Genomic DNA, 22,727 nt, shown 5'->3' with positions numbered 1-22,727 from the left:
AATTAGGTCTCAAAATAATTTTACTAAGTAGAAGAGTGTCTAATTGTGTAAACATTGATGAAAATGTTCTTAATTGTCACTGTGGCTGCTGCTTTCTTCTGGAGAAAGCAGCAGCCACAGGACTTCTACTGTATGAAGCACTGACCTTTGATTGAGCAAGGCATAACTAACTATGCAGGATTTGATTTAAAAATGTAAATGTCTCTTTGCTAAGTCATCGTCTATACCTGTTTTTTGTTGTAGTCTTTCAGAGCCGACTCAAAACCTTCCTCCAGTCTTTTGAACACAATCTCCATATCATTGTTCCACCCAATCTGTGATGCAGTGAGAGCCACTTGTGCAGGGAAGTCGAGAATCCACTGCTCTCTGGGCCTGTCCTCGTACACAGACACAGCTTCACACAGGTGACCCCTTACGCACTCCTGCATGGACTCCTCTAGACGACAAAGCCATGACTCCACCTGATTTCAAGATTTCTCATTAGTTAAATTAAGAAAAATGACGATCCTGAATATTTGATAGGGGATTAAGTCATGTCATACCGCCCCACTGCAGTAATATCCACTCTGAAATGGAACATATTCTCTTTCTTTACTGTACATGCCCAGTGCAAGCTTAGAACTATCCAACTGTTCATTTCTTGAGAACTCCAGGTCAGACATGTTGTCAAATAATTTTGAGAGGTGGCAGGTTACCTTAAAAAAAAGAAATTAAATGAATCAAGTCTTTATGAGTCATTCTGCAACTTGAAAAAATTGACACTGGCTTAATCCTGCAAAAACTTGGAGAAATTTGATAGAACTGTACTTCTGTAGGACGACTTCCTTTAGAGAGAATGTCCAACAAGTCACCAGATGAAATGAAGTAGAATCGGGGAAAGGCAAGTCTCTTCGTCTCCAGGTATTCAGCAAGAGCTTTTTCACACAAGGCCAGCCTGTTAAAAGAGAGTAGACAGGAATGATAATAGAATAGTAAAAATAATATATAGTAAAGAGGAAAAAACAAAGACTAAAAAAGACGTACCTTTTTTGAAGACCTTCTAACTTATCAAATAGCTGAGGTTTATTAGTAGCCTCAATGACATTTTTGGTCTTAGCACTGTCCAACATCAACCCCTGAAAGAAGCAAAATTTGTACATTAAAGCACTACAAATGGTTGCTTGAACTAGTAATACTGTATGCAAATGCAGACCTGGAATTCCACATCTATAGCATGGAATCTGTGTGCATCTGCAGGCAGTTGTTGGCAGATGTCATCACAGCCTTTGAATATGCTTTCCAAGTAAGCCCATGTCCTCTGGACCTCCATCCAGACCATTAGCACAGAGTCAGCCACAGTAAGCTGTTTTTGAAGTTCCACTACTTGGAGGAGGAAATGATCTACATGCTTACTCTGAAAGATGCCCTGGAGCTGAACCTTGAGGGTGAGGACAAAGAGACGCTTGAGCTGTTTAGGATCTTGAAACATCAAACTATCAAACACTGGGACAAGAGGGTCTCATCTACATAATCTCACATCAACACATTTATTTTTATTTTTAAGAATTAAACCTCATCAGCATGCCCTGCCACAAAAAAATGTGGGGGAGGGAAACAGTCTGTTTACACAAAGATGGAGGCACTAAAGTGGCAAGACGTCTAATTGCTGGCTACAACCCCCCAATACATCTGGTGTACATGTACAAAGACCGCTGCAGTGCAACAATGCCCCGTGTCCGACAGCAGCTATAAATCTGAGGACTCAATAGGGACCTCTCTAGTCTCAGCTGTGCTGTTAAGACAGTCAGACGGGGTGGCCCCTCTCTGCATTCTCATCTCTATTCAGCACACTTAACTACAAGTGCTCCTCACAGACAACTGACCAGGAGAATTAGTTCTTTTGCTTTGCAGCATTTCTCTATGTTATTTGGCCACATAAAATCTCACTTACCTGATGATCCTCGAGAGTTTCGATTAGTTCTTCATCACATTTAAGAAGTGGCACGGAGGTTTGGTAATGATCTTCATATGAGAGATCCATTGATGCCCATATTTGACTTATTTCTGTAATAACCTAAAACGACAGCCAAATCACTACTGTTACAGACCGTAGCCTCGTATGTAATTTATTCACTCATACCCTTCCAATAAACCTTATCTTTAAGACTGACACTTTCAAAATGTCATCCTAACTTGTATTCAACAGTTTGGACATCTATTCAGAATCCAGCACCATCAAATATTGTTAATGTGATCTTAGTGTTCTTAATTTGCACTGAGTCTTGGTGGATTCAGTTTGCCTGCACTATTGATAAGCACGCCACATGGTACTGAAAATCAACTCTTTTTTTATTCCTTTATCCATTTATTTTTCTACGGACAGCTTGATCTTATCTATTTTATCTATTCTATTCATGGCTGTTGTGGTTGTGATTGTTGATGTCATTGTCCTGATTGTCCGTTGTATGTTGAATTGCACCGCAAACCAAATTTCCCCTTGAGAAACAATAAAGAACTGAACTGAACTGATATTCTGTTTGTTTACTTATTCTTCAGTTGAGAGAAACAGCAATAGAAATAGACAGAAATTAAATTTGCATCAATGTTAAATAATCATGTGATAATGCAATTAATATCTTTGCATTCTGGACTGTTGGTTGATTGAATCAAGATTTTTTGAGATATTGGGAACTTGTGACAGGAATGGAAAAAAGGCTTGTGTACAATCAGATGAATGCCACAGCTTTCGCTAAAACATTTTAAAAACTCAACCCAAATGTTGAGTATTATGATTTATCAATATGAGGTTTATCACCTTCTTGGCCATCATCCATTAACAATTACAAAACGAACCTTCTCTATTGCCATTTCTTTGACTGCTTTATCCACGATGTAGCGAACTTCTTCTTCGAATAAATGAAGTTGCAGAGCCAAAAGATCTTCCAAGGTAGTCCTGTCAGTAACAGTGAAGTCCATCTATAAAGAAAATAATGTCAAGATGCAAAATCTCAAATTTCTACTGTATGTTGCAAGAGTTGCCTATAATAAACCTCGACTGTGAGTATTCATGCACCTGTGTCATCTTAATTAGCTGCACCCAGTGGCGCTCCCGTATCGCAAGGTTCTGTAGCTGACTCACAGCCCTCAGTGACGTCAACAGGTTCCTGACATAGAGGTCTAACCCAGAGTACACATCCCATATGCGAGCCTCTTTGTCAAGCTTCCGTATGTCCTATACAAACAGAAGGTAGGTAAAAATAATCACTTATTAGGGACATCTGTTACGAACAGCAATGGTGCGTGACAGCAAGACAGCAGGAGAGACACGCTGGTGTGATGTAGCACCATTGGTGACCTCACCTTGGCAAACCTCCTCAATTCTGCATCCATCTGGTCCACGTTTATCTCCCTCCATTTGGACATTGTCCAGTTTTGCACACTGGTCTGTAAAGATAAAGACACATGCATAGGGTCAATAGGCTGAGGGTGCCTGATGGGAAACTTTAAGGGTTTCAAACAAATCAATGACAGGCTCCTAGAGCACAGCCTGGTCAGGTTATTGAGTTATTGTAGAAAGGAGACGAGTGAGTCCCTCAGCTGTATTAACATTTACTGAAGGATAGTGGCACTGATGCACATGAAGCTACTTACCTGCACAAACACAATCATGTCCCACAGTTCTTTGAGTATTATGATTTCTCGTTTGCAGGTCTTGATGTCTCTGTAGTCAGGAATTGTAACGTCAAATAGATTCGTGGACTCTTGCAGTTTTGCTAACTCTTTCTCCATGTCACAGATTGCTTTTTCAGACTAGAAAAACAATACACAGCAATTGTTATCCAAAGTGTGTAACACAGTTTTATATCAATCCTATAATCAAACAAACTCCTACTTTCTCCAGACTGGTGTAGGGGTGCATTGATTTGTAACTGAATGGTGCAGTTGCTCGAAATATCTCCCTGAAGTCGCTTTGTTTTGCCTGTTAAAATAAGAGATACCATTTTCAATATTTACCTTCTGACATATGGAATTCTTTAACATGTATTTATAATTTCTGTGGACCTGAGAGCTACATGTGACTTACATCAAAAGTCATGCAACGCCTTCGCAAAACCATCACTTCTTCATTCTGAAGAGGTGCAACCTCATGTCTCACTTTTAAGGCCAGTTTTTTAGCCTCACTCCATTTTTCAGGAAGTTCCTGAATAGAGGTTTGTTTTTTAATTCAATTAAATATCAACTTTTACATCATTTCATAACTTGAATGTGATAAAAAAAAGACACAGGAGCAGAATTCCGTTCCATTCCGTACCTCTAGCTGACAGTAGACCTGGTCTGGTATGGTCACGCCGTACTGTTCTAGGAGGATTATTGTGTCTCTAAGAGGCTCAAACATCTTGTCTGTGGCAGGCTGCCTGTCTCGTATAGCTAGAAGATGGCTCATAACTACCACCAAGCCATGATGGTCTCCTCTTGCCACAGGCCAAGTGAGCCCCTTTATTGAGGTGCCGACAAACTCCTGTAACTCATCAAGGCTGAAGGGGGAAACCAGCAGAGTGACAATGATGTTTTTTAAAAGGTTTCTTCTCTATTTGTAATCTGAGCAGAACACTTTACCTGTTGGTAACATATGTTAAGAGATGCTCCTTAAAAAGCCAGCTCCACTTCTTTATAGTGTTGAGAAGACAGGCTTTGAAGAACTTGATATCCATCCGAAACCATCCATCGAACACTCTAAAGTCCTCAAGTTTACAAGTTTCCGCATACAGGTCCTCATAGTAATCGATCTGCACATTAAGAATATGGTTATTAATGAAGAAAATTGATGTACAGGACATTTATCTATTCATGATTTCAAAAAAAGCACCTGCTCTTTGAAGTGATCTACTGTAGGTGGAGTCTTGGGGAGGACGTCTGCTCTGTGAGCCTCCATTTCTTCAGCTGTCAGTGAACGTCCATACAGGAGAAACTGGCGGAGAAACTCAACCCGGTCCTCTTGCCACAGATGAATGTAGCATTCAAACTTCCTCTGGTAATCTACAGCTTTCTTGAGGACACTCTCTACTCGATCCATGATTTCCTGCCTCAGGTCCAGCAAATCTACCATGGCATCCATTACTTCCTGTAAGGACGGAACTTTCAATTTTCCAATAATATCGTGGCTTTCATCAAATCAAAGGGATCTTTGCAATTGCAAGATCTTTAAACAAGTCTGACAGAGAGCCCACCAAACATCTGGGGTCCTTTAACACATTCAAAAATGCCAGTACAAACTTAAGGACTGCTGTTGTTTAATTTGATCCTCTTTGGTGTCTTAAGTTGTTTTACGATGGACTAGCTGAAAAAAACAAATAACACACACACAAATAGCTATTGTTGTTCTGTCTTTCAACCTCATAAGCTGAGCAGGGAACAAAGGCATTCTTGTGTGAACTTTCAAGTTATAACCCAGTATAAAACTGAAACTGCACTATCTGCCAAAGCATCAAAACCTACGGCACAGTACCTGATAGCTGACCATGCTGAGGTGTGAGGCCACTCTGTTGACATTGACTGTAGTCTTGAATATATCTCCGACCAGTCCTTCTATTAGCTCGTACAGGCCGTCCCCCGCATCTCGCTCAAGTGATGGATAGAAAACCATCCCTGAGCTGTTAAGCATCAACTGAGCCTCGAAGAAAGGAGCTTGGCTTGGCCACGACTCCATGTTATCAGTAAAAAAACTGAGAGAGAAACTGATGTAGCTGAAGAGCCCCTCTACCACCATCTCATCCACATACTCCAGGTATGACTGCCATGTGTCTGAAGCCGGGCCGACGTTAAAGAGGATCATGTTCTCCTGTTGCAGCGTATTAGAAAGATCGTCAAGTTGAATGTATACTGCTTATAACTAAACTACAAAAGCATTTTTTCACAAAGGTTCTAACATATTATACAATACAGTAAATTAATTTTGAATATTATCAAAAATTATATTAATTACTTCATCTTTAAGCAATACTTCACCAAAAAAAGGTAAACATACTCTCAAATAGATGTCTTGAACTCATGAAGGATTTTTTTCACCTCTACATCACTGTTTTGTGATTCCAGAATACAGAGACGGCAACAAATATTTGGCTTGAAGCGAATGGTCTCCCAAACAAAAACAGGAAAATTTTGGAAAAATGTCATTTTACAATCTCTAAAGCACATTATTGGGAAGAATCCATGCCCTTATTATCAAGCTGTATGCTCAATAATTCACTAACAATGTGAGCTACAATATGAGCTACGAACAAACTGTCACACTTTGGCGTTATTGTGAACAAGCACAGAAGAGCACAAGTAAGTTGGTTCAAATGAATGCACCAGCCGGTCGTGTTCAGTGCTACCATGAAAGAATGCCAAGCCAGAGGGGTATAGATAATTTTGAGCTTAAATCAGTGCATTTGTGGATTATTGTTTATTCAGTTTAATAAACAGAATGAGGATAAGACCAGACTTCACTGTAGAGTTTGTAAATTGACAGTCTTGTTGTTGTTTGTAGTTGGTGGCCATTAGCTGTGAGCTAAATATACATGTCTGGCTCGTTCGCATTCTGAAATCTCAAAGAAGAAATGCAGGAAAAACATCTTTGTCCTCTTTGATCTCAAGACACCAATTTTTGAGTTGTTGAAAGATAAAATTTAGTTTTAGGTGAAGTATCACTTTAACCCTAGAACACTAACGTCAGGTGATTTTCACCCACACAGTTCTTGTGATGTCATTTTCTAGGGTCCCCAATCGTACCTTTTATTAATTTATGTGACATTGCACATTGGGATAGTAAAGAAGAGTATTGAAAAGTGGCATACAGTGTTATACTTTTATATATTTTGAGGGAAAATATATCTTATCAGGAATATAATATCGGGTAAAATATACCCGATGTTATTGACAGTGTTACTGATTTTAACATTGGTGTTCTAGGGTTAATACAACAGCACAAGTATATGGTATACAATTTATACCCAGATGTACCTGTACAAGCTTGTGGATGGAGTCTCCGTCCTTCCTGATGGAGCTGTACATCTTGCTAACCCGGTCTCTCCTGTCTTCCAGCTGTATAAGTGACCCTTTCTTATTGTCCTTTCTGCAAAACATAATCTGTTTGGTCCAACCCTTCATCATAGACTGCATGGCGTCACGGTTGTCCTTGGCTCTATTGACCCGACACACAAGGTTGTGAACCAGGTCTTTGGTGGCGCTGATGAAGCTCCAACAATCTGGGTCTTGCCATGTCAGCTGGGTCTCTGCTCTTGTCAACTGGAGGTCTATAGACTCCAGCTCAGCCCTGATCAGAGGAAGTTCCACCTCCAGCACTGTCTGTTTGAGCTTGTTGTACCATTCTACAACCAGCTGCAGACTGCTCACATACTGGAACATAAGAGGGGAGAAGAGACGTTATATGAGGCAATAACACAAGTTAAACATTAGAGTAAATAAGCTTATGTGTCTAACCTTTGTGAACATGTCACGTTTCTCAAAAACAGTCATTGCAGCAGCAGGAATGTTGATATGACTGAGCGTTTGAATGTACTTCACATCTTTCAGGACCTCAATCAACTGAGGAGTGAAAGCAAATGTTATCGTTCATATGCAAAATCACAGCAGGGAGGTGTTCAAATGTTTCTCCTCAACCTTACTAATTCTTCATTAATCTGTCTGAATAATCATTACCTCTGCCAAGACGCCTTGTTTTTTCCACCATGACAAGAGTGGATACTCCAGTACATTTCAAATATTATGACTCTGATAAACTGACTTGTGGAAAATTGTACTGCAATTTTTACTCGATCTGGTTTTTAGACAATAGAGAAATATTGTTCTCTGGCTGTAACAAGTAAACAGACAGAGATACTAAGACTATTTAGACCTGGCATTTAGGTGATCAAATAGTAAATAGGCAGTTCTTGACCACATGAAAGCACCTAAGGCACCTTCAGGATGGACTACAATTAGATCAGCCAAACCATTTCTGGAGATAGGAATGCATTGTGACCTCACTGAACACAAATGTAAATGCATAAGCATCTGAGATCCACACACAATCGATTGATTATCGACCTGGCTCCCCAATAACGTGACTGATCCAGACCAGCAAGCAAGTAGTCATTAGCCAGCAAGCGAGCAAAAGTGCAGTATACACAATATGTTCACACTGAAAAAACAAAGTTAAGTCCATGAAGCTTATTGTTTGTCCGTGTAATACAAACTGCAAAGAATAGCAATGAAGCTGGACTGACTGATTGGATCTCAATGTGGCCAGTGGAGTCACGTGTTAATGCCAGGTTTAAATGCAACACAATCTGGATACAAAATGTATTTCAGCAGAAGGTATAAACTGCCTCTACGGCAGTGATTCTCAACCTGGGGTCAGGATTCCCACAGGGATCTCAAATTAATTTCTCAGGGTTGTGTGAAAGAAGAAAAAAAAAATATTGTAACGTTTTTGTTTTTAATATTTAACAGAAAAAGTGATACCAATTTCCTAAGCACATACAGTATATTTTTGCTTGTGTGGAGGAAAAAGTGCCTGTGTCTCAAAACTATTAAGCCTGCATGTGGAGTACAGCAGTGTGTGTTTTAATAAATATAAAACACTTAAGCTGAAATGGAATTTATTAATTTGTCTGTTGCAAAAAAGTGCCAGAAGCATGCAGGAGAATACCAGGGGGTCACCAACACCAAACCTAATTATTCTGGGGGGTTGAGGACCACTGCTCTAACTTTTTTTTAAGTCAGCATTCAAGGAGAACACTTTCTTTACAGGAATATTTTCATCCATTAACGCACCTTTGGGTTGAAGTTGACTGAGATGAGGCCATGTGAGGTATTTCTGGAGATAAGTGGCTGGTTCAGGTTCATCTGGCAGGCTTCTTCTAAACCAGAACACCACTCAGAGTGAACCTTTTCCTCGTACTGGTCTAGAAGACTCAGCATCTCCATGTACATGCTGTACTCCTTCATCATCTCTCCACCTCCAGCAGGTCTGAAAAGGTTGCAAGTAAAATCAATAGATCGTAAAATCAATCTGGATGTTGTTTATGTTTTTATCCACCATGTTGAAATAATTGTCCTACTTTCATTTATGAATTAATTCAAGCAGTCAAAACTCACTGACATTTCAAGAAGAAACTGCATTTTCTCCCATGGGTTTTGAATGTGTTCTCTCAGCATTTTTGCCCACTTTAAAGCTCCAGATTTCTGAGTCATGTTCTTAGCCAAACTGTTCTCCATCTGTCAACACAGGAAGAGATGAATGGTTGATTCTTATTGTGCCCATTATAGATTTAATGCTACATTTTGCTAACAGTACCTGATTGAGCTGTGATTTAAACAACCGTTTACATTTCTCCATCTCGTGCCTGAACTGTTGCTGCAACCGAGGGATATTGGGACCGAATATCTGTCTTATTTGTCCTCTTTCAAGGAAAGGTCCAACAATAGTTAACAGCTGAAAGACAAACACAAACGGTTGATCTGCCACTGACTATTTACTTTATGAGTACGGTTCATCCTCTGATATCCAGTCCCGCTTACTTTAATTGCTGATTCCAGTCCTGAACAATCCTTAAAGGCCAAGCACAGAAGGCTGGCAAAGCGGCATTCAAAGTCCACAATCTTCAGTCTGAACTCCTTATATGCAATTTCAAAATCCTTATGACAAAGTTCACAATTTGTCAGTACTGAATGGTGGAAAACCAAATATGTGTGTTTTGGATTTTAATGGTCAACAAAACATTTTCAAGAAGCCTTTCACCTCAGAGTTGCAATCAAGTGGGTTGTTGTCACTCTGTTTCAACAACAGACAGTAGCTGGTGAACTGAATGTACATCTGAGCTGCCTGCTCGCTGTAGCGTTTGCCTTTAAGTCCCCCAAATTCCAGTTTTTCCATTCTCTTATAATTCAGCATTGTTTCAAACAAATCCTGCAAAGGGAGCATATTATAAACAAACATAAAACAAGATAAAAGCAAAACCTCAGGTACCTCGATATTCAACCTCACCTCCAGCTGGAGCACACGATTAAGGAACTGGTTGAAACGTGTAAAAATCATGGCAGATGGGAAATCCCAGGGTGCATGTTGTGCATGGTTGGCCAACCTCTCCCTCTGAGTCTGGTAATTCTCTCTGAAACATCTGAAGACTTTTATTACTGTCTTCACCATTTCTAGACTTTCCTCTGGGTCCTCTATGAGTAACAGGTCAGCAGAGAGGTAAGTACAAGCCTGTAAGAGAAAATAATCACAGATTTTTTTTTTCCAAGTGCACACAGAAAGTCAAGAACGGGCTAAGACTACACTTTAAAAAGCATTTTCAGGACTTCATTTCCAACTTATGTCCAAAATTGCATTTAAGAGTATGATACTGACGACTTTGATTTGATATTGGTTCCTTAACTACTCTTTTTAGATACAATTAAAAATCTATTGTAATATAATTAAAATTGAATTACACATCATGTTCAAAATGTTCAATTTTAACCTTCAGCTTTTTGGTATATGAACATATTAACCCTCAGTGCACCTTCCCATGAATCTATGAATCCAGTAGAGAGGCACATGTCTGTGTCTATGAAATATGACTATGAATATAAATAGAATATTTTTTCCAACTTCAGTTTTTTTAATCACAACTACTATTTATGCCATCATTTTTACAATTTTAATGGTTTAAATAAAAGTTTTTTGACAAAAAAGACAATGTTCGGAAAAATAAAAACGCACAATAAATGAATTCAGAAACACCCTGAATTTGGGGAGTGGGGGGGCTGGGTTAACACCACAGGCTCAGCAAGGCTATGACAACTTGTGTCCTTTATCCATGAAAATATAGTACTTTATGTATGGATGTCTGTGAGTGCGTGAGAGAGAGAGAGAGAGACAGACAGACAGACAGAGACAGACACAGAGAGACAGACACAGAGACAAAGATGTCAGAAGAGAACTGGCCTTGCTGCAATTCATGCATTTGAGTGTACTTGGACACACAGGAAGAGCAGGAAATTCCAACATTCGGCTAGAAAATAGTAATGTTTCAAGGCCTGAGTATCAATTTGAAAGCATTACTACAACAAACAAATGATTTTATGAAACAATGTTCATGTAACATTACAGTTTATAAAAGTTTTCACTGGGAACTCTTGTCCATTTTCCATAGATTCTAGTTGCAGAAACCCAGATCCTTCCCAAACCAATGGCATATATGGGGAAATGGCACCATTAGCTGAACACAAAACTTTTTAACTTTTTTTCCCCCACACACTGAGACTGAACAATGAAATAATGAATGTGGAAATTACTATTTAATGTCTGCTTTTAAGGGGTCAAAGACTTGTGATTTAATGGAAGTCAATGGCACACATGTGGGTCTTAAGAGCATTACTGTCACTTTTTATTTTGAAATATCCTTCTTTGAAAAAGAAAATTGTGGAAGAGCAACACCATTTCCTGCCACATAAGAAAGGAGTCCTGAAAATACTTCAATCAAACACAAATTTGTGTCCCTGATAAACAGTGTGTAAAAATATTCGCAAATGTGGCAGGACTTGAGCTGTCTGGGTTAGGGTTTTTTTAACATAAAAAATGAATCACGACTTGGTATTGAATGACAAGGCATCTTTTGTATTGCAGCAATTAGGATGGTGCCAAATTGCTTGGAGTACTTTATGCTTTTTTTTTTTTTTGCATTTAACATGTACGAATGTTTGGTGTTTGATCTCACTTCTCTAAGTGCGTCTTTAATTTATCCTTGGGAACAAATAAAGCTCTTTTGAACTGAACTGAACACAAGTATGAAGTTCAATACGCAGCCCATTTTCTGTCAATTCAATGTTTAAATGGTTTATATAATAACCAATTTAGGCCCCCCAAAAATGCATTTTATGAACTGTGATACCGCACAACCTTCATCACGAAGGCATCATGACAGTTTCATGTCGGCTGGGTGTCTAACCAGGTGTGATCCATCACCATATGTGAGTCTTACCTGTTCAATGAACAGATTGCAAAGCTCCTGCAGTAACACCACGATGCGTGCTGGTCTCTGATAATGCTGACAGTGAGTCCAGATCAGGAACAGCAGGTGAAAGAGTGAGGGCAGGAATGTTTCAAAGTGAGGCAGTCCTGACTTCTCTAACTGAGACAGTTGAGCACACAGAAGCTGGAGATGGAGGTCAATGTCCTGGGCCTCTTGTAATGCTTCACATTGAGGACAACAACACATAAATAATTGTTAATTTAAACAACACATAAGAAATTTCCATATAGGGATGAATAAAAACATATCTAATTGCGATTATTGCGATATTGCAAAAGACCAAATTTCAATTTACCGTTCAGCCCCATTATGAAAATCTCATTATACTATCAACTTTTATGGGAGCAGAAAAGGGTTGCTTTGAAAAAAGACATCAACTCCTCTCACCTTCAAATACATTTCCAATTAGAGTCTTGATTGCTGGATGATAACTGCTATCCATCATCTCCAACATCTTTGCCATTTTCTGGACAATGGGACTCTGAAGCTGCAAGTGAAAGCATCAAAAACATTAAGGGAATGTTAAAGAGGTGAAAATAACTACATTTTTATATATGATTGAGAGGAAAAGAGCATGCCTGATCATAAATGTTCTGAATATTGCTCTTCCTGGAAGCCCAGAACTTCAGCTCAGTATCGGGTCCTGGATTACAGCCTGCCATAAGCAGGTCAGATGAATCCTCTTTTAATATTTTCTGAATCAGATTGGTCCAGTTGATGATCTGGGTCTCTATGGCGTGGGCCAGCGTTCTGTCATACCTGACGGGGGAAATACAGTGTTTGAAATACAGTGTATCACAATCTGATAAAAAGAAAAAGAAAAAGCAAACAGAATGTTCTTGTACATTTTGGAGGTGCTGGAGACATTTTCAATCCAATCCGTCGCAGTTGGGACTGGAAGGAAAGATCTCCCTAACACTTGTCCCCGCACAACTTTTGTTTTACTGCATACACACTCTGCATTTCGAATGATGTCCTCAGACAACAAAGTGGGCCAAACATGATGGTTTAGGCTGTTTGACAACAGTGGGGCACAGACCTTCAAGAGAAAACACATTGAAATGGCAATGAATTCACCTATGTAAGCTGAAGAGCACATGCATAATCAAAATAACTGATAAGATATGCAGAGTATTTCTTTTTTTATAAGTAAAATGCAAGCTGTGGTGTTCAAGGATCACCTGTTCAACCGTGCTTGACAGCTGCAGCAGTGGTGATGGAGACAAGAAGCCAAAAAGAAGAAGTTTCCTGTAGTTTTCACTGTTTATTTGTACATTTCGCTTTTTGAGAATGTAGATTTGCTTCCTTAGGGGACAGGATGGGGGCTGTGTTGAAAAATGATTACAATGTGTGTTAGATATGACAGTTTGAATAAACTATCATAATTAAATAAATAGTAGGTTTAGATAGGTTAGTTGTCAGGGATGCTAAGCTAAGCTAAGGAGCCAATTTGTGAGACACCCATACCTCTTTCGTCGCGACCAGACAACCTTTTGTTGCCGAAAAGAAATATAAAATATTATCTCTCTCCAATAAATCTTTAAGAAGTTTCTGGAACTCCAGACTGGCTGAGCTAGTCTCCCATGATTGACGCCGCAGCTGGAGGAGCGCACACACTTTCTCCTCCACAAACTTCACTCTCACGTCCTCGAGAAAAGAAGGAACAGTCTCGTCGTCCGACATGACACAGCTTCACTTCCTACAACCACATGTAAGACAACAAAACTTAATTTAACAGCTCCAGAAATTATCCAACACTCATTAGTTTTACCGTAACATGCTAGTCTGAAGGAAAGGATCGCTCGTGCCGTTGTACAGTCCCAGGGGCGTGTCCGCATTCTGTCGCTTAGCAACAGCCTATATCCTCAATCACTGCCAGGAATCCCGCAGATGATGAGAAGGGGTCTCATTTTTCAAGATCCCCCCCCCCCCCCAAAAAAACTCTCATTTATGGCACAATTTCTGGGTTTTATGGATGTTTCGAGCACAGATCAGTGCTATGAGATAGTCACAGCAATGTTTTCTTCAGGTATTACTGCTAGATTCTAATATATAATCTTAATAATTAATATTTATCAAATAAAAACTAAATTTGTGTAAATTATTTGGGGTCATTCATAATGTAAATGTATAATAATGTGTTGTTTGGTCAAATTGGAATTGTAAGATAAACATCCTTTAAAAAACTGAACGAAAACAGAGCATTGAATCAAATTGGGACCATGTAAATCAGACTCAAATTGATAGAAAGTCTAGGTCAATTGCTTTGATATGTATTCCACAACCCATATTGAGTAGTTGTTGAGGAGTACATTTACTCTAATAGTGTCCTTAAGTACATATTTCAAGTATCTACACTTGAGTATTTTGTTTCTTTAATAACATATTTCACTCTACTGCATTTCTCAAATAAATACTGTACTTTTGACTCCATTATATCTCTGTGAAGACTTTTGTTGTGTTTTTATATATGTAATACTGTTCTTTTGAAATGTGAAATTGTTGTTGTTTTTCTTCTTTTTTTGGGACTGGACATAACATGGGTTCTTTCCAGCAGTAAAACTGTCAAAGTACCTGCTCTCAACTGGATTAAATTTAAAAGTTGGATTGAGAAAGCATGCCAAGGTGGCCTCAGGATGCTACAAGGTTCTGTAAGTATGAAAACAATACTGCAGTGTGTGATGTTTCTGAGTACTTATGAAGATAGTTTTAAAACTAAACTTTGGCTAAATGCACTCTTTAATATATACTGGCTTTCCTTTTTTCTTTCTCATATCAAAATCGTGTTCCCAGGAGAAAAAAGAGAGAGTTGAGTCAGTCGGATTCTGCAGGTTTGCAGGTGGCGTTTCCCGATTTGGACCTCATCTGTGCCCGAGACATGAGCACGTAGATGGAAGAAATTGCCTGCGTGTAGCTATGGTGCTGATGACAAGTTGGAAGCAATGCACTGAAGCAGTTAAGATGATGATGGCTCCTGATATAATCCAAATGCTCATTTTACACAGATGTTAAAATGAGTCATTCAACGTGCTGAAGACCAGAATGCCTCAGATCAGATGATGCCTATCATTTCAATATGGAGAGAGATACATTTCAGTTCAGAGGCCTGGAGAGGCCAATTTTATGTAGAGAAATGTTTTTTTTTTCTATTTATTCTGAGGCCACAAAATAGAATCTGCTCTAAAAATATAGTTATTCTGTGGCAACAAGGTGTAAATAGTTCCCTCATCTCCTCATATTTTTGATTAGGTTATAGCTAGTGGCCACAAATTAATTATATTGAGAGAACAAATAAATCTTGTGGCTTAAAAATACAGTAACTAAACTGACGCAACAAGTTATTTCTCATAGCCTCAAAATAGTTACATAGTGGGCAAGCTGCAGACAAGTTATATTCCCTGTCCACAAAATAAATAGATTGAGGCAACAAATTATATCACGTGGCCAAGAAATATTTTCTCTGTCTCTCTGTCCATCGCTTTCTCTCACCAACATCCTCTACTCCAGGAACTATAAGATCACATGGTAGATGAAACATACCCTTCCGAGCAACTGAAATCTATTCCTGAGGAAACAATGCTGTTCCGACCTGGCACTACACCGACCACCTCAACCATTTTCCTGCCAAGGCTCTGCTGAGCTAGCCTTCAACCTCGTGGTCTGCCACCTCACCGAATGAACTGCAACATCTATGCTTATTCATCACTTAAACTGGTTGGTCTGAAATGCTGCACTAGCCTTGATTTGTGCTTCAGTCTAAAAGAAGTTAGAACTGTGTTTGTTCTCTTTGTTTCATAAATTGCAAAAGGCACATTTGTAATATGAGGCAGCTCATCAATGACTGGCAGTCGCACCAGACTTTTCTTGATGGCGCTGTATTGATTCCCAAAATGCATTGCACAACAGCACTCTGTCTTGACGACCCAGTCAATCCAACAAGCAGCAAAGCAAATGTGTTGTCTGAGACTAAAATAAGTTATGCTTGTTTCATGATGTGCTTCTTATCATTCAGTGGTAAACCAAAAGAGATATAAAAACATTCCTGACCTTCCTAAACGTCCGGCGATCCTTAACGGGTAAGCAGGACAGGAAATGGATGAATGGATGGACTTTCCTAAACAAAATTGTTGTTTCTGGTGAAGAGGAGGAGGCTTTATAGCTTTCCATGCGTGCTTTTGTCTGGAGGTCACAATATCAAATGGATATTGCTTCTTATAAAGACTACATGATAACGAATAAACTGTTTGACAAACAAGTGAGTGTTCTGTCCTTGAGGCCTATGCACCATAATTTGAATATTGTGTGCATTGTGTAGTGTTTTTTTTTATTATTATCATTATCTGCTGAAGGACTATGGATATAATTTCTTGCTAACTCTGGTCCATTTACAGTATATCATGTATTTTTGTAACGTAAACTGGATATTTATGTTCTACTGTATGCTAGTATTAAATAGACAATATAAAAAACTGAATAAATGCACCACCCAAGAGCATTTACAATGTTTAACAGAATGTCACAGTATCATGTATGGGAATTTTATTTGAAAACTGACCCTAATTTCAACTCTGTCTTAACTGTGACATAATTTTTAAGGTTAATTTTGGACATCAAATTTTCTTCTATTTCCAAACCAGGTAAGAAACACTTTACATGCAGTTTAGAAGAATCCTCTTCATTCTTCACCCGCATGTGTCTAACTTAGCAAAGCCCTAACTACTGGCAATAAATTCATCCCTGATCAGGAGTGATGCTGTCTATCGAACAACGTCTGTTGTTTAGTTGGTTTATATGGAAGTGCTGGAAGGAACCAAATTGCTGAAGTGGCTAAACACAAAATTGAAATCTGGTGCTCCACATGTACAGAGTCAGTCAGACACCCTCTACAGGACCTGCTATCTTAACTTATGTCTTATAGAGCATTGGCTTGTCTCACAAAAGTACCAATATTTAGTTAATCCCCTGCCCTCACATGCTGTCTCTCTCTCATGCTCATCTGATAAAAATGAAAAGAAAAAAAACGTAACAAAGATCTATAATGTTGCAGAATTGATTGTATTTAATCATGTACTTACGCTGCTGTAAAGTTCTGTAGTTAAGAACCATGGGGTGTCTGTTCTTGGTGATGTGTCATCACAGTCAACAACAGCGGCGTCCTGTAGAGGGCACTGGCTTTTCTCTTTTGGTAAATGGTCATGTGGTTTTAGATCCAGCCGCTACAGGCTGTTTGTCAACTTAAAACCTGTTTAGATAGAGAGATAGATAGATAGATAGATAGATAGATAGATAGATAGATAGATAGATAGATAGATAGATAGATAGATAGATAGATAGATAGATAGATAGATAGATAGATAGATAGATAGATAGATAGATAGATAGATAGACACATTATTATTATCATTATTATTAGTAGTCTTAATGGGATACAAGCAGTTGTGATAAATCCACATATCAAACTGTAAGCCATATTTAAAAGCATGCAGGCACGTCATGATCAAGTCATGCTTGTGTTGTTTGGTGTCCTCCCCTCCATAGCTCTAATAATTGACCACATTGACTAAATAATAATACCTTGTCAGTCATTCCGTCAAATGTCATTGCTCCACCTGACTCCGGAAATACAGACACAATAAACTAGTTTTGATGTGTTGGTGGCAAATAATAGCCTACAAGTGAAGGAATTTTGCCCTTTAGTGAATTAACGTTCCTGTAATGAATTTTTTTTTTTTTTTCAAAAAAGAAAACAAAAAAAACAAAAACAGGACTGCTATTGGCTCGGTCTGACAGTGGGAGATTACACGGAATCCCACCAGATAGTGGTAAAGCTCTTGGGGTGTTATGTAAGCCTCAGGATGGACAAATTTGTTAGCCCCCACCCGAGGGCATCTGGTGATGGATATGTTGTCCTGTGGGACCGGGAAAGCCACAGTACAACAGCCGGCCGCTTATCTTGAAAGGCTTGTTTTAAGTGCTCCTCTACTGGGAAACAAAAGCTTTAAGGGCACCCATTACCTTACAATTGTTGTACAAACCCTATTGTTTAGTTAGCTCACACACATACATATTAGAGCATATGTCACACATTAGGGCTAAGCTTTACATGCTTCACATAGATTAAATTTGCTGATGAAATAAAATAGTTGAACGCTGTAAGAATATTACACGCTTTCGTGGGAGGTTTTTGTTTTTTTAATTTTAGCTGTGTTGCATGTGTCATGTTTGCATGTGTTTGTCTACAATGCAAGGCGGGGTGAGTATGTTATGGAGGGGAGCTGGAGCCACGTCGTTACATAGGACTCCCCTGAGGACAGCCTGGCCACTTGTGACTGAGGGGCTGGTTGATCCCACTTAATCAGCATCCTGAGAGACTGGCACTGCCCCCATGACCATAATGCCTCGGGTCACTATGGGCTTCTCAAAATGAAGTGCAACCTCACCAGACAATGCTGCTGTCAATCAGCCTTAACCTGAGCTAGGCCCTTTATTTCTCATATAGTGTACTTGTGTAATCATTCACTCCATAAATGCAAATTAATCTCATCAATGTTTTGACTAACACAGGGGCGAGGATACATAGAGGGCTTCTTTGCATATTCTCACAGTACAGTTTGCCCTCCTGGAAGATGCATAATGACTGTACAGAAGGGCAAACATGGATGTCCTCTATGTAATGTTAATTACACTTACACCCACTGAGAATAGCTGCTTATATGACAGGCAAATGCTAAATTGAAAATAGGGGTGTGCATATCAATCCCCAAATAACAACAATTCTTATGCAATACTCAGAAATAGTATCAATACTACTAGTACACATTTTATCAAAGAGTAAAATTGTCTGTGCAAACAATTTTCCGTTGTTGTGGACATATTTGTTTCTCTCTGTTCTCTTGTCATGGCATCACATGCACTCATATTGTGCATGTTTGTTAATCTAAATATAGACATTATTGGCCTTTAATATCTGTCCACATGGGCAGCACGGTGGTGCAGTGGTTAGCATTGTTGCCTCACAGCAAGAAGGTTCCAGGTTCAAGCTAATACAGGCTAGAGCACAGGATCTTTCTGTGTGAGTCTCCATGTTCTCCCTGTTCCTGTGTGGGTTCTCTCTGGTACTCCAGCTTCCTCCCACAGTCCAAAGACATCAAGAGGGGACGAGGCTGATTGATACTCTAAATTGACTGTAGGTGTGACTGTGAGTGTGAATGGATGTCTGTCTCTATGTGTTGGTCCTGCGATGGACTGGTGACCTGTCCGGAGTGAACCCCGCCTCTCGCCTGAAGGCAGCAGGGATAGGCTCCACCCCCCGCAACCCTTAACAGGATAAGCAGTAGAAAAATGGATGGATGGATGGATGGAACTGTCCACAAAGAGCTGTCAAGCAATTAAAAATTAATTCAATTGATTACATGTTAAGAATCAATGAATGAATTAATCTAGATGATGTGTATATATATCCATTCTGGCTGTTTAAAATTATTCAGTCAAAATATGTTTTGGTGAATTTGTGAAAAATTAATACATTTTTTTGTTTTGTTTTTACCTTTCATAGGCAACGAAAACAATCACATGAGTAGAATTTACAGAGCATCTCAGGCTGCCAGCAACAGACATCTGGATTTCTCTGAACTGCTGAGCGCTGGGTTTTCTTCTATTTCTGTTCATTTCTGGAAGGCTGCATTCAACTTTGATGTATTTCTGCCCTCCACTGGTTACTGTCAGTGCTCCAAGCTCAATCCACACCAAAGGTTCGATTAATTTTCTTATTTCATTTTTATATTCAATAACGAATTAATCAAGATTATTCAGTTATCTTGTCAGCCCTAAAAGTAAAAAAGTATCGGTGTTGGTCTCCAGGCATTGTATTTAACTGGATCAAAACCAAATTTTGTAGCCTTGCACAGCCACGTGAGAATTGAAATTCTGTCCCTGCAGGATAACTAAATCTTAACACGATCATCAAAGCCTCATGCTGCTGAGGATGCATTCATCTACAACGCTAACAAGATAATGAAGACACCTGAGAGTGCTTCCTGCAATTTGCAGCAGCTTTTCCACTCAGTTCAGACGGTAATTTGTACTTGTTTGGATGGCAGATACAGCCAGAGGTTTGGGGGGTTAGTAACTGTAATGTCCCAGGGGCTTCTGTCAGACCAGCACCGTTTTAAATGACAGAACTGAATGAGCTTCCTTGGGGCCTTGTGTAACATTGCCAGAGCGCGTGGCCTTTTGATTTCCTAATCCCGACACAAGCTGCAGATGGAATGCTGGTGTAGATATTCCGCTCACAAGCTGTGATTTATGTTCATGTGGAGCAAGGCTCAGCGGTGAGGGGATCACAGGTGTTGTGGAGCCTCAGTAAAAACTTTTAATATGCACACCTCGTGATCTCCGGCAGAGCTCTGCACAAGGATTACTGCCATTCAGTGAGGGGAGGGGGGATGGGTCAATAAATGTTTAAAATTCATCTGAGGCCTTACAGTCCGATCTATTACACAAACATCCATGTTGTTACTGTAGGATCATGCATGATGTTTAGTGAAGCAGATGTGAAGGAAATTGCTTCATTTAAATCTGAAATGTAATATCGTATAAAGAGTGATTCTTATGGCAATAACAAAATAGAATGTGGCGCTCGTTGGAGTGCTCCACACGGCGCATAAAAGAAAGCAGCAAAGACACAGTGGCTGTTAATTACTGCACTGTTGACTGTGCAGTTAATGCCCACTTTAGAGTGAAGAGGTCGACCTTTGCTCATGTCACAGTAAACGTCGAAGCATAAAATAAAGAGCGCAGGCTGGATCATTCAGAGCTCAAGTGTCTGCCCTCTCAGATGCCGCGTGGCTACTTGTTGTTTACATTCAATTTTAGGGGGAAAATAATCATTTGATCTTGCAGGTTTGATTGTAATTAACCAAATCAAAAAGTCTTTTACTGCCCACTGATTTGTTGACAAAAAAGTACTCTATTTCATTCGTATGAGTCTTTGGGAGTTTTGACATGAAAGTAAACCAATGATCTCTTACATCTCGACTTACTATCGGCACTTTTTCAAAGTGCATTATGCTGTCTGGGGAAACAGATGTACTTCAGCATTAACTGTGATGACACTAATTATGCTTTTTCTCCCAATAATAAAAAGAAATCCATGCAGAGATTTATTTGGGTTCTTCCTGCCCGTGAGCCAGATTTTTGTTTTAACATGTCACAGACAACCTCATGTGCACTAACAAGCTTCCTGCATGATATAATCATAGTGATCTCTGTTAATCAGCCACTCTCCCTTTTCCGCCTTTTTCATACTTTGCCAGATGGGTTGCTGTAAACTTACCTGACTGAAACCTCCTCATCTTCTAATGGCTGCATTTAGACCCCCCCCCCCCCCCCAACCCAACCCAACCCCAACCCAACCCCCACCTTTCTTTGACTTGCGATTTAGGTGCAAAGGTCAGGAGGTTTTACCGTCAAGTGCTGGAGTGGAGTGACCTATTCAACTCTGCTCTGCCCCAGTATGTTGGATTACAATTTTAGAGTTAAATGTGCCACCCGATGTGCAATCAGATATCTCATTGCAATGTTTAAATGTCATTTACCTTCATAAAAATCATTAATAATGTGATCAATGTTAATTTGTTAAAGCATTTTTCTGCATTGATATGGATCATTTTACCTTTTAAAATACTCGCACAGTAGGGCAGGTGCGTCAGAGAAAGCTGCAAGCTTTCAGAATTAAAAAAAAAAAATCTTATTTCATATTATTGACATAATATCATAATTAACCTGGGATTGTGTTTAATGACATTCATTAAAAATAAATCCTGGTATTTATGATAAATATTTGACGATCTCTACATCAGATCAGCGTAAAAGTCTGAGATGCTGTGCGACCTTAGTGTACAATGTGACTTTAATTATTCCGAAAATAAGTCAGATATGCGTCTATCTCTGATGTTTTTATCTTGTTGAATTGCAACATCTCAAACAGTTCCACCCTCAAATGCTCCAACGCTGCTAGAATTTCACCTCTGAATTTATGCTAAAAAATGTACCTCCCCAAGGTTACATCGCAGATTCATTTACTGTGCCACCCCCTCTCCCTTCCCCACCTCCTCCTCCACCTCTTTCTTTCCCATGTCCATTAGACCTTGCAGACTAATCGAGCAGCACCAATTGCTCCCGTGGTGAGATCATTAAGTAAATTATTTTAAGATCAAACGGTCAGCAGCCACAATGAAGTCCTGTGTAATGGTAAAAGCCTCAGAAACTGCCACCCACCCTTATCTCTCAAATTAAAGCCCAGTGGGGAGAGCTCTGCACCTCTCAGGTGGATGCCCCCACTATTAGGCCTTTTAGCTGCAGGCTAAGGTAGGACCCACTAATTGGTCCTTTGAACAAAACTAACCCACTGACAGGATCTGACTTGTATGCAGCCTGAGAGTTCCTGTCCAGAGACAGTTGCTTTGGGCCACTGTTAATATTCCGCCTAAAGAGAGCAGACATGGATTTATCCTGGTTAGATGAGAGCAGATTATAATATGATGGGAAGGAGAAATGATTATGTTTGCCTTTTGCTTGTGTGAGTTGGCAATAATTAAAACATGAAGTGTTGCATGCCATGAAGCGACGACTGCACTGACATTTCCAAACAGAAACATTTATTGATTATCACGTTTAAAGATGTAC

General features: G+C 39.4%; 1 protein-coding gene and 1 long non-coding RNA gene across 2 annotated transcripts in view; one reads left to right on the top strand and one right to left on the bottom strand.

Moving 5' to 3' along the window:
• LOC147253482 (dynein axonemal heavy chain 11) overlaps positions 1-13,857 on the bottom strand; it is a 43,413-nt gene extending 29,556 nt beyond the window's left edge. Inside the window, exons 1-31 of the mRNA XM_086218669.1 lie at positions 13,813-13,857; positions 13,509-13,740; positions 13,223-13,366; positions 12,887-13,080; positions 12,620-12,800; positions 12,429-12,528; positions 11,991-12,202; positions 10,010-10,231; positions 9,764-9,931; positions 9,544-9,660; positions 9,320-9,457; positions 9,125-9,240; positions 8,797-8,992; positions 7,462-7,566; positions 6,982-7,377; positions 5,486-5,818; positions 4,847-5,101; positions 4,597-4,766; positions 4,292-4,514; positions 4,064-4,180; positions 3,872-3,958; positions 3,631-3,789; positions 3,340-3,423; positions 3,053-3,211; positions 2,833-2,955; positions 1,931-2,053; positions 1,193-1,417; positions 1,024-1,115; positions 808-934; positions 543-695; positions 228-461 (exon numbers count right to left, since the gene is read on the bottom strand). Of these exons, the coding sequence (XP_086074795.1) occupies positions 228-461; positions 543-695; positions 808-934; positions 1,024-1,115; positions 1,193-1,417; positions 1,931-2,053; positions 2,833-2,955; positions 3,053-3,211; positions 3,340-3,423; positions 3,631-3,789; positions 3,872-3,958; positions 4,064-4,180; positions 4,292-4,514; positions 4,597-4,766; positions 4,847-5,101; positions 5,486-5,818; positions 6,982-7,377; positions 7,462-7,566; positions 8,797-8,992; positions 9,125-9,240; positions 9,320-9,457; positions 9,544-9,660; positions 9,764-9,931; positions 10,010-10,231; positions 11,991-12,202; positions 12,429-12,528; positions 12,620-12,800; positions 12,887-13,080; positions 13,223-13,366; positions 13,509-13,724 (5,169 nt within the window). The 5' untranslated portion in view covers positions 13,725-13,740; positions 13,813-13,857. The remainder of the gene's footprint in view (positions 1-227; positions 462-542; positions 696-807; positions 935-1,023; positions 1,116-1,192; positions 1,418-1,930; positions 2,054-2,832; positions 2,956-3,052; positions 3,212-3,339; positions 3,424-3,630; positions 3,790-3,871; positions 3,959-4,063; positions 4,181-4,291; positions 4,515-4,596; positions 4,767-4,846; positions 5,102-5,485; positions 5,819-6,981; positions 7,378-7,461; positions 7,567-8,796; positions 8,993-9,124; positions 9,241-9,319; positions 9,458-9,543; positions 9,661-9,763; positions 9,932-10,009; positions 10,232-11,990; positions 12,203-12,428; positions 12,529-12,619; positions 12,801-12,886; positions 13,081-13,222; positions 13,367-13,508; positions 13,741-13,812) is intronic.
• LOC147253481 (uncharacterized) lies at positions 13,580-16,269 on the top strand. Its single transcript, XR_015118550.1, has 3 exons — positions 13,580-13,752; positions 14,596-14,692; positions 14,835-16,269. It is a non-coding gene; the product is annotated as an uncharacterized LOC147253481 (long non-coding RNA).
• Positions 16,270-22,727: the final 6,458 nt, after the last annotated feature.

Source organism: Aulostomus chinensis, chromosome 11 (assembly GCF_037954235.1).
Source record: "Aulostomus chinensis isolate RoL2024-O1b breed Wild chromosome 11, RoL_Achi_v1.0, whole genome shotgun sequence".
In the NCBI taxonomy this organism is placed as follows: domain Eukaryota; kingdom Metazoa; phylum Chordata; class Actinopteri; order Syngnathiformes; family Aulostomidae; genus Aulostomus; species Aulostomus chinensis.
The sequence above is the reverse complement of the archived record's forward strand: the minus strand, read 5'-3'. Positions and strand labels throughout refer to the sequence as shown.